The 13,983-nt window shown below is 47.3% G+C and overlaps 1 protein-coding gene across 1 annotated transcript; it reads right to left on the bottom strand.

Moving 5' to 3' along the window:
• Nucleotides 1–575: 575 nt before the first annotated feature.
• Nucleotides 576–3,152, bottom strand: CRYAA (crystallin alpha A). Its single transcript, XM_068425516.1, has 3 exons — nucleotides 2,964–3,152; nucleotides 1,880–2,002; nucleotides 576–785 (listed from the first exon to the last, which is right to left on the bottom strand). The coding sequence occupies exons 1-3, from the start codon at nucleotides 3,150–3,152 to the stop codon at nucleotides 576–578; spliced, it is 522 nt and encodes a 173-aa protein (XP_068281617.1).
• Between the last annotated feature and the right edge of the window lie 10,831 nt (nucleotides 3,153–13,983).

The following is a 13,983-nucleotide window of genomic DNA, read 5'->3' as shown; positions in this document are numbered from 1 at the left end:
GATACACTTAAAACACTTTGCTGAAAAAAATATGTGTTGCAACCCCCGAAGGTAAGACATTATTTCTCCCGCGGTTGCAAGGAACTCGTGGCACATTGATCGCATGTATGCAGGATCTCAGCTGTGGGGCTTGGCTCTGTTGCGTTTTTTTAAGAGTAACCGGTTTAACTCTGCATGGGGTAGAGCAAGTCTGCAGGGTTTTTCCCCCACTCCAAGCCCCACCTCAAGACTTGGTGCACCAGGAGCCAGTGTTTCTTGTGCACTCCCTCCTACCTGATGGTGGTTATGGACTACAGCTCTGGACGAAGACCCTTTCAGCAAGTACAACAGCGTGGCAGCACGCGCCATCCATGCCATTTCCACTGCACAGCTCAGCTCGCAGGTTTAAGCTTCAAAGTCCACCAGCCGCTCACCCAGCCCGTTGTCCCATCCAAGGGAAAGGGGGAAAAAAAAGAAACAAGGGGAGGGGAACAAACAAAATAAACCCCTCTAGATATTCACTGGTATCTATGCAATGGCTCTGGGAATGAGACCTGCAGACAGTGGCAGCCTGCGTACCACAGCAGCAGGCGGGCTTAGGAGGAAGGTGCGGAGGTGGGCTTCTCCTCCCGGGACACAGGGATGGGCCTCTCAGCGTGGCCAGCATCCATGTTGGAGGGAACCTTGGGGCCCGAGAAGGTCAGCATGCCGTCGTTGGAGAGGGAGCAGCTGATGGCAGCCTGGTCCACATTGGCAGGCAGGCGGTACCGGCGGTGAAATTCACGGGAGATGTAGCCGTGGTCATCCTGAGAGGCAGTGGGGAAAGGGGAGGAGGCTCGTCAGAAACCCCCCGGCACCACGCCATGCCTCCCTCCTCCCGACCCCGTGGCTCTGTTGGAGGAAGGTCCACATTTGCCCTGGCTTATTGTGATACTGCACTGCTGGTATCACCGGGCTCACCTCTGCTTTTTTATTCTATTTTACAGGTTTGTAGTGGCAGGTGTCCCCCCCGTGATGCCCCTGGAGCTGCAAGAACTGAGCAGAGCAGCAGGGTGTGACCGTGGCCATATTATAGGTTGGGATCTGATTTGGATGGGGACCCCGCCACCACCTCCAATTTCAAAGGATGCTTGGAGAGAAAGTCTGGGGTTCTGCGAAGGTAAAAGCAATGCGCGTGTGCGTGCCCATGTATTTCCTTACTAGGCAGCAACACTGCGTCAGCCAAAGTACACAGTCCTGGCCCCCTTCTTTTTTTGACCAAAAGAATGAGAAATGCAAATTTTTTTTTAAGTCAGCCATGAAAATCGCTTCCTTATTCCTCTGGAAAAAATAACTATATTAAAAAATACATACTGTTTCCAGGCTAGAGCTTTGTCTGGCCAAAAAAGTGTATGAGAAGAATTAAACCCCTGCTGGTATAATTCACTTTTCGACCCCCACAGATATTTCCATGACATAAGTGTTAAAAGTTTCCAAGCCTGAGGCACTCAGTTGTGTTTCTTTTGTTTTGTTTGCTCTTGCTTTTCTCTCCCAGACCAGCATATGAAAACTCTGTTTTCACTAATGATTCTGGCTTATGAAAACTCAGCCATGCTTTGTCAGCGCCAGATGATGTTCTTTGTCCAGTCCAGTGTTATTAGTGAACAATGGACATCATCATCGGATGGTTATGGAAGATGATGATTGAAAATAAACAAGAGAGGAGTGGATTAGCTCGTTATTGTCAGATATCAGGTTGGTGCTCTATGGCAACAGGCCATGCCAATAATGACAATCAATAACTAACTCCTTATTCTGATATATTCTTTTTTTTTTTTTCCTTCAGCTGAGGACAATTGCAAAGAAAGAAAACAGAGCTCAACTCCCCAGTTGCTCCACCGCCACCCTCTCTTCCATTTACCTGTCTTTCACTGTGCTTGCCATGGATTTCCACAAAGTCATCGATAACCTTCACACTCAGGTCTTCAGGAGAGAAGTGTTTTACATCCAGCATGATTGTAAACTTGTCCCGGTCAGACCTCACCTGAAACGAACATTGTTAGACAGTGAGACCCAAGGTGTAGGGGTGGAGGCAGCATCAGCATCACAGCAGCTTAAAAGCCAGAGAAGGGGTGGTCTGGCGGCAGCACAGCATTCCCTTCTGTGACTACGGGCCTCAGCGGGGGTCTTCCTTCCCATCGTGGGGACCCAGGGACACTGGGAGGCTGCGGTAGGTGTCTGCGCCATTGCTACTGCTCTGGGGAGAGGCGTCACTTCTCAACACTATTCTTGTGCCGGGGACCCCTTTGCACTCAGCGATCTGCCAGAGGCACCGGGCATTTGTGCTCCGCAGCAAGAGGGGATGGAAACCAGTGTAACATTCTCTGATAGCACGCGTTTCATCCTTTCAGCGATTTATGGTTTCTCTGTGGTCTTATCTCTGGGAGGAAACCAGTAAGAGAGGGCTAGATAAAGCACCAGTCCCTAAGCTTCAGACCAGAGCCCCCACGGCTACGCGCTCCTCCTACATGCTGCCTTCGGAGAATTGCTCCCGGGTCCTCCAGCGTGGGCTTGCAAAAAACACTGAGCTCCTGAGGTGGAGAAGGGGACCAGAGGAAGCTCCCGCTCGCCGGGGTCCTTTCCCACGCCGAGCTGCCCTCAAGGGTGCTTACTCCAGGAGCAGCTTAGCTCTTCCCTCGCCATGCGGCCGGTGGGCGTGAAGGCAGCAAAGGCAGCCTTTTACATGTCAGAAACAACCGTCGGGAGCCAAAATGGTTTCCGTTTCTCAAAGGGAAGCCTTCTTCCCGGCACAGGTTTCCCTCTGTGCCCAAGAAGGGGCAGGCGGGCTGTGCTTGGCAGTGGGACGGAGGTTCTCCTTGCCCTCTCGCACCACAGCACAGGGCTACAGACGCCAGCCTGTGTCCGCAAGCCATGGGTGGGAAGGAACAGGCAGAGGCGTAAGGAGGGAGAGGAAGGAAAAGGAGAGGAAGCCGAAGGGCCCTTACCTCTGAAATGCCTGACTCCAGCACGCTGCGGAAGAGGGACTGCCTGTAGTAGGGGCTGATTGTGGAAGAGAACAAAGGCAGGAGATCATACTCGAGGAGACCCTCTCCGAAAAACTGGTCAAACAAACGGCTTGGAATGAGGGGTCCCAGAGCACGCTTGAACCAGGGGTGCTGGATGGTAATGTCCATGCTTGCTGGTGCTGCGGTGGCTGCGAGGGGAGAGCAGTAAGGGCAGAGCAGCTGCTGGGGAGACAGCGGTGCCTTGGCTGGACTGCGCAGTGCAGCCCCAGGGAAGCTCCCCCTATATATACCGGTCTGGCAGAATGAAGGCATTAGCGGGATTTCTCTGGAAAGACATGATCTCATGATGGAGGCAACGTGGTCAGCAGAAATGCGGAGACTGACCTGGAAACAACAGTCTGGTTGGAATCGGTGCCAGATCTCCCAGAGGGACGATGCCCGGCAGCAGGCTGTGAGACACAGGGTTCTCAGGGGTACTGGCAGGTCCTCTATGGGATCCAGCAGGCTACATGGGACACCCCGATGGGCGTCTCAAGGATGCTTGGGAAGGAGGGCTGCTCTGTGGGTCTTTGTAACCTGCCCTTGGCTTTTTGTTAATTTGCCTCTGTTTCTGCCCCTCCTTGAAACGGAGACACAAAGTGTCTTCCAAATAAATGAAAAAGCTTTCTTCCAAGAGAGGAAAAAGGGTTTGATTCAGGTTGAAGAAATGGAAACTTTTTTTTGTGATGTGCTATAAAGTGTCTCCGCCACTTGAGAGGGGCCTGACACCCCTGTCACAGGGATCCTGGCGGGGCTGGCAGGGAAGCAGGACTAATGCATGATGCAGAGCATGAACATGGGTTTGACAAAACAGAAACTTTTAACAAACAAATACTTTGCCAAAAGAAAGAAGGAAAAATAAGTTTGGTCACCAACCGTAACAGTAGTCCCAAAGCTGCTCTTGAGAGTGTCCTGGTTTTGATTTAGGAGTGTTGTGGGAGATTCATTTATCTCCCCGTGTCACGACACAGATCCTGCTTTTCTGGCTACAGCTGTTTTGCATTTCTGTCTCACTAAAAACTGCCTTTAAGTGGTTGTCCACTATCCTGGACGGACCAGGGAAGGGGCACATGGATATCCTGCTGCAGGAGCAGCAAGTTCTGCCAGAGAGCTGAGGCAGCTGGGTGGCAAAAGAGCAGCGAGGCTGCCCAGCTCCACAGCAAGGCTCGGCATGAGGCCACGGCAACAGCCAAAACCCTGTTTATACTGGAGCCAGTGATGTAGGGAATGCATGCTAGGGACCTTCTGGACAGCAGAAGCATCTATGTCAGGAATCTTGTGCATCTCAGCACCTTCTGTAGTCAGCGGAGAGCGAGGGAGAGAGATGAGAGGGCACCTCCAAATGGCACTGCAGAGCTGAGGGGCTGAATCATCCTCTCATGATGCCAGGGACTAAAGAAACTGAGGGTGGCTGAAATCCTGGCATCAGTGCTTCGGGAGAAATGGGATCAATCCAGGCCAGAGGAGCTAAATTCAGACAAGCACTGAGGCAAAGCGGCATTCAGCTGAGCATCGTCTGGCATCTAGTCACCATGTGGTCTTGGAAAGTCCTTGGCCTTGAGTCCCACACATGACCCCTGCCCACGCAGTGCATGGAGGCAGGCGAGGAAAAGTGGGAACCAGAAGATCCCATTACAGAGGCTTTCCTTGATGGAAAGCAAAACCTTGAGTAGAAAACAACCCAAGAAGGCAGTAGAGACTGCTAAGAGGACAGACAAGAGTTTAGGTTCAACCTCACCTAGTTCCAGCAAGAAGAAGCCCTGTGGTCCAGCCATGGCTCTTGGGCATGAAGGCTTTTCTAAAATCAGGTGCCAAAACTAGGTCAATCCCTCCTCAAGATGGAGGAAAAAAGCACAATAGACAGACCTAACCCCTCATTCAGTCCCATTGTCCTACATCTGTCACTTTGCTTGAGAAAATGGAGGGAGAGCAAACAAGAGCCATAAAGCACTTCCAAGATTTTTATTCGAGAGCTCTATGAAGTTTGTGTCTTTGCCCCAGGAGAGAAGAAAATGTCTCCTCAGCAACCCAGTACCAGAGACCTGCTAACCTGTATTTAACCAAATGGCAGCAGTGACCTGATACACGCTGAATGAAAGGAGAAATACAGGAATAAGTTCAAATCCCAAGTCACTCACTGGAGCACACAAAGCAAATGATTTATTTGACTGTTAGAGGAGCAGGTGGGACCTGTGCCCTGACACAGAAAGTGAAGCAGATTTTGGGGTCTGACATACCATTTGGGCCCCAGCCATGTGTGAGGGGTGGATGCAATCCCTGCAGTGTGTTGGTGATACCAGACGGTTCAATTTAGCAACAGTTTAGCAAGAGTAGGCCTCAGAGTTAGCAGCGGTTTAGCAAGAGTAGGCCTCAGAGTAGGCTCTAAAAGCCTGCTCTGTGTTACCTTTACACAGAACAAACTTTCCTGTCAATAATTTTCCTTTTAGCTAGAATAATAACAATAGGTTCTGAAGTAAACTACATGTTTTGTAGATAAAGTTTGTTTATGGGATTGATAACAAGGTTCTAGTAAATAATGATTCATGCTGTTTACGCTTAGTCCCAGAAAAACAAAGGTCTCTGCTAATTATATAAGACCAAAAGACAAAACAAAACTGTAAAGAACAACTTTGTGATGTCTAAATTAATTTGATTCATAAACTCTTGTGTCAGAGGAGAGATAAGTCCAAAACGATATGTTCTTCTTGGGAACACATGTACTTGTAAACAAGAAGGTCTCAACCACGCTTGCGCACAAGCACGATTTAAGGGGGATTGGGACCACCAGCGACCCCCAGAGACCACCAAAGACCCCTTCCCCAATTTAGTACGCATGTGTAAAGACATTACGTAATGCATTACATAATGTGTTATGTATAAGTTGTTTTTTTAATTCGGTGGGTTTTTCCCTTGGAATTGTATATAAGGGGCAAGCTTTTGTTCTTAGGTGTGCATGCTAGGAGGAGATATCCCCCATGCACCCAGCGCTGCAATAAACCAATGTCAGCTTTCTAAACTATCATTTGGTTTGGAGAGTTTTCTTGGTTACTATTTTCCGGTAACATTGGGAACATCCCCTTTATATTTCCCAAACCTGAGGTTATACCAGGAGCACAGGGAGAAACACACACAATAGCAGGCTCCTCTCTGGGCATCTTTTAGTTCTTAAGAAACTGGCAAACCCTTGAGCTCTGACCTCCAGCATGTTCCCCATGCAGAATGGGGGTGGATTATTGCGGCGGGGAGGAAGAAGGGAGCTCAGGCGGGCTGTACCTCTCTCAGCAACACCGACCAGCTGCACATCAGTGTTCTTAGTTAGGCACCAAGAAAGCAGCTGCTTGCCTACACATCACCACTTATCTCACAGGGAAGCCCAACAAAATCTATCATCCACTCTCGGCCTGAAGCTTGCTCCAGGATTGGAGCATGTCTGCATTCAACACGTGATTGGAGCACCCCGTACGTTCAGCAGGATGATGGGAATGGGCTGTTGAGAGTAAAAAGTCAAATATGTTTTCACCTAAATTCCATCTAAAATTATGTATATTACCACACATTCAAATACTTGAAAAGTGGCAGTCAACTTTATGGTTTTATGTCTTTAGTTTCTTCTGGGCCCACGTTTTCATGGCTCTCCCTAGAATTAATCATATCCATTTTGTCTTTGACAGACATTTTTTTCTTTTCTGGGCAAAATAGATCACTGACATGTAAATTTCATTTACAGATGTTTTTTCTGATACAGACTTCACACTGTCTGCATGCCTCTGGGCAACAAGCAGTCTCCTGAGACTCATCACATCTAACTTCCAATGGTCTAAAACTTAGGTGTGCAGTCCAAATGAGTTGTCCAGGCTTCCTGTCCAGTCAGTGGAGAGAGATGGATGCCTCCAGATGGCTCACACGATAATGTAGGTGGCTAGGAAAGGCAAAAAAAGACACCTTTCAGCGGTGCCTACATCTCAGCTGACTAACAAGGGAGCCTGGACAGCTGCCTTAGGGGAGGCAATTCTAATGCTAATCTCCTTCTGGACAAGCAGAGCTGGTGAAATGAATCCATCCAGTCTGATTTGTACCTCCTCTCAGAAGGAAACTACACCTGGGAATACCAAGAGGGAAATGGCAGTTAATAAACTCCACTGGCACTGGATTAAATAAAGAATTTGGTATGAGAGGAGAAAGCAACCACTTTGCACCAGTTCAGGGGACCAGACTTCTCAGAGGATGCACAACGTCTGTGCATCATTACCACCTACTGAACAAAAGCAGTGAGATTTGTTGGCGTTCCTATAAAAGGAAGAAAAACTAGTGCATATGCTCACAAGCACACCCAAAAGCAATGCGTTAAAGGCAGGTTTTCTAAAAGCCTCAATGCAAATTTGGACTATGAGTCCAACTCAAAATATCTTCCAGTAGGATCTGCTGCCTAGCTTACCTTTGAAAGAATCCCTTCCTAAACTATCATGTATAATCGCCAGCACATGAGACATTTAGGAAAGGATGTTGCCCAGGACAAGCTGCAGAAATCCTAGATCGTGTTTCTGAGTAAAGCAGGCGTCAGCGATCAAGCCCAGCCCTTGCCTGTGTTTAGCCGCTATCAGTTTGTGCGCATGACTGACTGTCACCTGCTGATTTCTAGGTGAGTCCAGAGGTGTTTCCAACCCCCATGCCAAGCTCTGTACAAGGCCAGTGTGAAGAGAAAACCAAGTATTTAAGCGGAGCAGTGACTGGTCAGGTGTAACTGTAGAGGGTTTGTATGCGATTCTGAAGCACTAATAGAACAGGGATTACTGTTTCCAGCTGGGGTTGCAGCCCCAGGAGGGCCATGAAAGGCAACCTCTCTGCTCTGATCTGCACGTTCTCTCCAGCCAAGTGGTCTCTGTTAACCTGCAGAGGCAGTAACACTTCAGATAGCTCTTATAGAAAACAGGAGTGAGTTCCAGTGTTTTTTCTTTTGAATAGACTTGTCAACTCAAAAAGGTATGACCATACTCATTTAGATGGTCCTCTGCATTTAGATGTAAGCTGTCTAGTGACAATACAAGGGAGTGAATAATCTCTGCCAATATTTAATGATAAAATTGTGGCAGCACGCTAATCAAACTAAGTTCTCCCTTTGGAGAAACATTTCTATGAGGTACAAAAAGGAGTTCATGACAGCCACAGAGAGCTAGGGCAGGTAACAATGTGATTTTGTTGCAAGTTTTCTTCCTACCAGTCTTCCTGTGGTGGAAAATGCCACGTAATGTGTGTGAGGGAGCTGGTAAGTGAGAAAAAATGACCATGCTTTTCTTAATCTTACATAGACCTAGCTTTGGAAAGGACACAAGAAGTCCATAGAAGTCAGTATAAGCAGTTAAGCTAAGAGGGCAGGCTCACTAGGGAGCCAGCATTATCAGTTTTGGCTCATAAACTGCTAAGCACTTACTAAAAGCTCTCCCTAGAAATGAACACAGAACATTTATTTATTTCTTTTTAAGGGAAGAGTCCTTTCTTTAGAAGACTCATTTCCTGTTCCTCAAACACATGCACGCCACCTAGGGCAGTGCCATGGTCAGGAGCTCCAAACCTTTCTACCATGTCTGACCTGGGATGCTGATGGAGGAAGGAGCAACAGATTATAACTGCAGCTAAACTCATTTTCCTCTGCACTCAACCCCCACCAAATAGCTTGGAAAGCACTAAAGTAGTGATTTCTGCCGTTGATATCTTGCTAATGTTTATAATGGGTGGGAGGAGGTGAGGCCATGTTATCAGTGCAATGTGCACACCATGTTTAACCGTGGTTGGGGCTGCAGGGCTAACGCAATGGGAGGGCTGACATGGGAGAAGGCAGATGTTATATTCTTTTTTTATCAGATGAATAAGTGTTTCTTGTTAAAAGCAAAGAGAACACTTGAAAACCCCTCTTTGAGGATAGTTCATAGCAAGAAAGAAGCCAGTTAGAAGGAGGGTTGCTACCTGCTGAGCACCTTTGGAAATCAGGCCATGTGTTAAGAAGTTTAAATATAGATCTAGGAGCCTAATGTTCAGCAAGTGTATAAAAAAACCACAAAAACAAAAAACAACTTGACTTGCTTTTCATTTAAAGAGTTCAGCGTGTCTCTAGAGAACTCTGCAAATTCCCATGCCTCCCAAACAGCCATCAGCTGTCCAGCTGGGAGCAGGCAAGCAAACCCCTGCACTCCAGCAGCTTGGCTTAAAGAGCCAGGGACTAAACCTGTCTTGGTGTAAGTCATCATAGCTCTCCCTTCCCTCATCTCTGCATCTCTTGCTTGATGAACAGTCAACCCCTGTACCACAGTCTGTCCCAGGTGGTCCCCACTCTCGCTCACAATATTTTTTGTCCCACAGGGACCGTTGTTGCAAAGCTGCTGAACACCGGGGCCAGGGAGAGAGTGATCACGGAGGGGACAAGTTGTGGAGGTGACATTTCTGTTTCTCTACCTGAAAAGAAATCTTTGTCCCACTGTTTTAAGGCACAATCCTCTGGTTTATTGCTGGCCTTTGGGATTCTTCTTCTACTCCAACATCTCCTTCCTCCCTGTTTTAGAGGGATGGAATGATTTTTATTTCTTGGCTCATAGCAATCCACAGTCAGATTTACTATTCAGCTGTATACTGGAAAAGTTAAATATCCACTCTCCTCATACAAAGACTGATATTTATTTTATCTAAAGAATTTATATAATACCAACAGTCTGCCTTGGTGCAGCCAAAGAGGCTTAAAAAATTACTAGCAATCCCTTTTTTCCACCTCAGAGCCCACATCCTAAACACTGAACAAATCCCATCAGTGTTTAGGGCACATAACATCATTGTTGTCAAACCAATGGTGAATTTACGTGCTGTTAATCCTTGGCATTTATTCAAACAAGCTCAGCAAGTTTTCGCAGCACAATACGTTTGTTTTATGTTTTCGTCAATGGATTTGCATAGGGAATGAGAGATGCTCTTTGCTTCCCAGTCTGCAGCAGCACGCCCAGAGAGTGGGAGATGCGAAGAGAGCATCTAGCATGCCCAGAGAGCAGGAGAACTGGAACAGGAGCAGGTTTGGAAGTTTACAGCTGCTAAGTAATGATGCTTCTCCCCATCTGTAGATCTCAGAGCACTTTCCAGAGGAGGTAAGTATCATCATGGTGATTGGAAACAAGTAAAACGACTTCTCATCCAGAAAGGCAGAGGTACAATTTGAGCCCTTTCCACTCCCACAGTCTTTTCTGTGAATAAAACCACCTCTCTCGCAACTCCACAGAGCTTGCTGCTGAGATTCCCTCTGCCTCACACCCAGACCCCATCTCCCTGAATTCCATGGTCCCTCTTCCTGCAGTATAAAATATTCCCTTTGCGCTGGAAATTACACCCATTTTTTTCAGACCAGAGAATTTGAGAGTGTAGGGTAGTTTTGTGACATGATGTTTACTCAGCTAAAGCAAATAATTATGCAAAGTGATAAAACAGTTTGAGGAATTAAAACCTTCACTATTTTTTCAGAGGAAAGGAGAAAATATGTCCATTGTTTTTTTGGTATGAACCTCGATCAAATAAATAAATAAATAAATACGATATATCTTTGGATAGAGACCTCTTTTTTAAAAAAAAAATCAAAACTTGCTATATGATTGATTCTGATTTTATAAAAGAAATTTTTTTCTTCCAGTGCTCTTGACAGTTTAGATGTGAGTTATTTCTGCATGGTCAACATGAGCATTCCCACATTGAGCAGATCATCCTACAGAGCCTATAGCAGAACAATCCTATAGATTTTTTTTCTCCAAAGGATCATGTACCCAACCTCTGCACTGGGAAGGCATGGCATACAGGGAGGAGCAGGGGTATCACAGGGAATGCTCTACCATGGATATTCACTTGGCGAATAGGCAATGTGCAAGGCTCGGTAAGCAGATGAGACTAGGGGCAGTGTCTTGAGGGGGGGGAAGAGTTTGCAGGAGGGGTTAGACAGGAAGAAAAGTGGCTTTACCTGCAGGTCCAGGGGAAGAGGGAAATTGAACAAGCGGTGCTGATGTAGTGGGGAAGGAGAGGCAGGAAGAGGAGGTCTGTAGGAGCACTGGAAGAAGACTGGAAGAGAAGAGACAATATAATGGAAGGAGGGTGGTCTGTGCAGGACAAGCAGCTTCTTAAAGGGTGCTCTGCAAACCCTGCAGCCACTTGGTAATCCTGCAGTGAATCACACAGTCCTTGTTCCAGTCTGCCTTTCACTGCCTGAGCAGGGCTTGGAGGGAAAACACCAGACACTGAAAGTACATGTCATTGCATAAATTGTTAAACCACCCAGGAAAGCTCCAAATATTGCCTAATCGCAGGTGATGCTGCAGTAGTTGTTTAGTGCTCAGGTGTAAAGTGGCACTGGGAATTGAGCTGTTTGTCGGTGCTAAAGGGACCATGGAGATTGGCTCACAGAGAAGACAGGAGGTGGACAGGGTAAGAAGGCAGTATCAGATCTAAAAGGGACACTGATGAAAGGGGGTTTGGGCAGGCAAGTTGTATTATTGGTTCAGGTTAGAGAGTGAGAGGAATCTAGAAACCTGTTGGTCCTACAGAGGCTGAAACCAATACGATTCTCCACCAGGTACTGTGTGTACACAGGCTACTTGTATAATTAGGTTATTTAAAGTTAAACTAGATAACCTACACCAATTGCACAATACAAACAGCATCCAGATTCTATGGCAGGGAGCACGTCCTGTAACAGGCAACCACAGGGGTGAAAGTCTTTGAACCTCCACTGGGTTCAGAAGTACCTGTGCAGCACACAGGACCTGCAAATCTCCCTGTGCTGAAGAGAAACACAAAATAATCACAGCTTCCATCTGGCTCAAAGGGGTCCACTCTGTTCGTCCAGCAGCCTAACAGAGAGCAAAAAAGCTAGCTCTTGATGGGATAATGATCCCCTGTCCCTTACGCCTGGATGCCAGATGAGACTGTTACGGTGGCAGCTGTCTGGTGACTTGAGGAATTTATTTTTACAGTAGCTCGGTGATGGGAACCTTAGGAAAAAACATCACTTGGCAGAGAAAGACCCTAATGAACCGTTTGTCTAAGCTGCTCCCAAATCCTCTTGCGGGGTTTATGTGCACTCATGTGAGGATGAGCATTAGCGTGAGGGTGGTGGAGGTTAGCGGCAGAAAGATTAGTGCGATAGGCTGGCGAGCAAAACGCCGAGAGCAGCTCTGCGTGCGTCACTGCATGCGCGCTAACGACGCCACGGCCCGCTCTCAGCCGTGCTTCCCGTCGGTTACGCACCGCGGGTTTATGGCTGCTTTGCATCACCAGAGGAGGGGAAGGAGTCGGTACGAGCCAGTGATCCCCTTGATGTCTCTCATGGTGTTGCAAGGTAAATAGAGCACACGAGGCAGGGACTGGAGCATGCTCCTGGGGAGAGGACCGCCAACTAAGGGATAATCAGGCTGAAGAGCATCACATTTCCCAGACTTTAACCCATAGGAAAGTGCTACGCTCAGGCACAGCAGATGGGATGAGACTTCAGATAGTTGATGCAACACCAACGACCGTTGCTCTGCTGTGTATAATTAAGGTTAAATGATAAAGATTTTCACAGCATCTCCAGACTAAAACGACCCCTCTTTTCCCTTTGGTTCTTTTCCTTCCTAGATGCTTTATGCCTTTTGTCAAAAGGTCATAGCCAAGGAACCAAATACGGTGAGGGAAAACAAGCAAACAGAAAAATCCCTGCGGCAGCTGTTGAGTAAAAGAAATAAAGGTATTTTGTATGTTACAGCTGGGAAGAGCGGTGCAGAGGAGGGGAGTTGCAGCTGTGGGTGCAATAATAGGAGGGAAATTTAGAGCAATCATTTTTAAATGCAGGGCCCCAAATCTAAACTCACAGCACGCAAACACGAAAGTCCTTGCATAACATTTCTCACTTACAGGGGTGACACAATGACCTGCAGATCACAGAAGAGCTTTTCAGTGACCCAGTGAGGATGCTCTCAGTTATAAAGGTTTAAGTAATGCACTTAATGAACAGCTGTGGATGTAGGAGAGCGGTTCTGGAGGCTTCTGATAGCATTCAGGCAGATGAGCAAATAAAAATTTGCACTAAGTAATGTTGCCCAATGCTTGGTGTTCTTTCTCCACCTACTGCACGACAAGGGGAATGCTCCACAACCTCACTGAGCTACCTGAGAAGTGACCATCTGCTAGTGCTATGCACTGTTTTGCCAGTCGAGTGTGTCCAACCTTCTCTCACTTGGAAGTCTTGTCCAGCTCTCCCCTTTGACACCCCGACTTTATTCACTGGGATACCTCTGTGTATTTCTGTGCTGCTGAGTGATTAAAACCTGCTGTCAATGTTGTTCAGTTTTCTTCTGGGCCTGTGTTGCTTCACAATCCTGTTCCAGGGTACCTAGAAAAGGTGTTACTTCCAAAGAGCTGCAAGTGCAAGTGGTAAATGAGCCCACTAGAGGAGGGGCCCTGCTTGACCTGTTGTTTGTGAACAGAGAAGGACTAGTGGGAGATGTGAGGGTTGGTGGCCGTCTTGGGAATAGTGACCATGAAATGTTAGAGTTTTCGATAGTGGGGGAAGTAAGGAGGGGCAAGAGCAGAACTTCTGCCTTAGATTTCCGCTGGGCTGACTTCAGCCTGTTTAAGAGGTTGGTGGACAGAGTCCCTTGGGAGTCAGTCCTGAAGGGCAAAGGAGTCCAGGAAGTCTGGACGTGCTTTAAAAAGGAATTGCTAAATATTCAGGAGCAGGCTGTCCCAGTTTGTAGGAAGACAAGCTGTCAGGGAAAAAGACCGGCCTGGTTAAACAGAGAACTTAGGCTAGAACTTAAGGAAAAAAAGAGAGCCTATTTGCTCTGGAAGAAGGGTCGGGTAACTTGGGAGGTATATAGGGATGTTGCCAGGTCGTGTAGGGAGAAGATTAGAAGGGCCGAAGCTCAATCAGAGCTTGATTTGTCTGCTACAGTCAAAGATAACA

This window comes from Nyctibius grandis, chromosome 2 (assembly GCF_013368605.1).
Source record: "Nyctibius grandis isolate bNycGra1 chromosome 2, bNycGra1.pri, whole genome shotgun sequence".
Classification (NCBI taxonomy): domain Eukaryota; kingdom Metazoa; phylum Chordata; class Aves; order Nyctibiiformes; family Nyctibiidae; genus Nyctibius; species Nyctibius grandis.
Note: the sequence above shows the minus strand (reverse complement) of the source record. Positions and strands in the feature narration are given on the sequence as shown.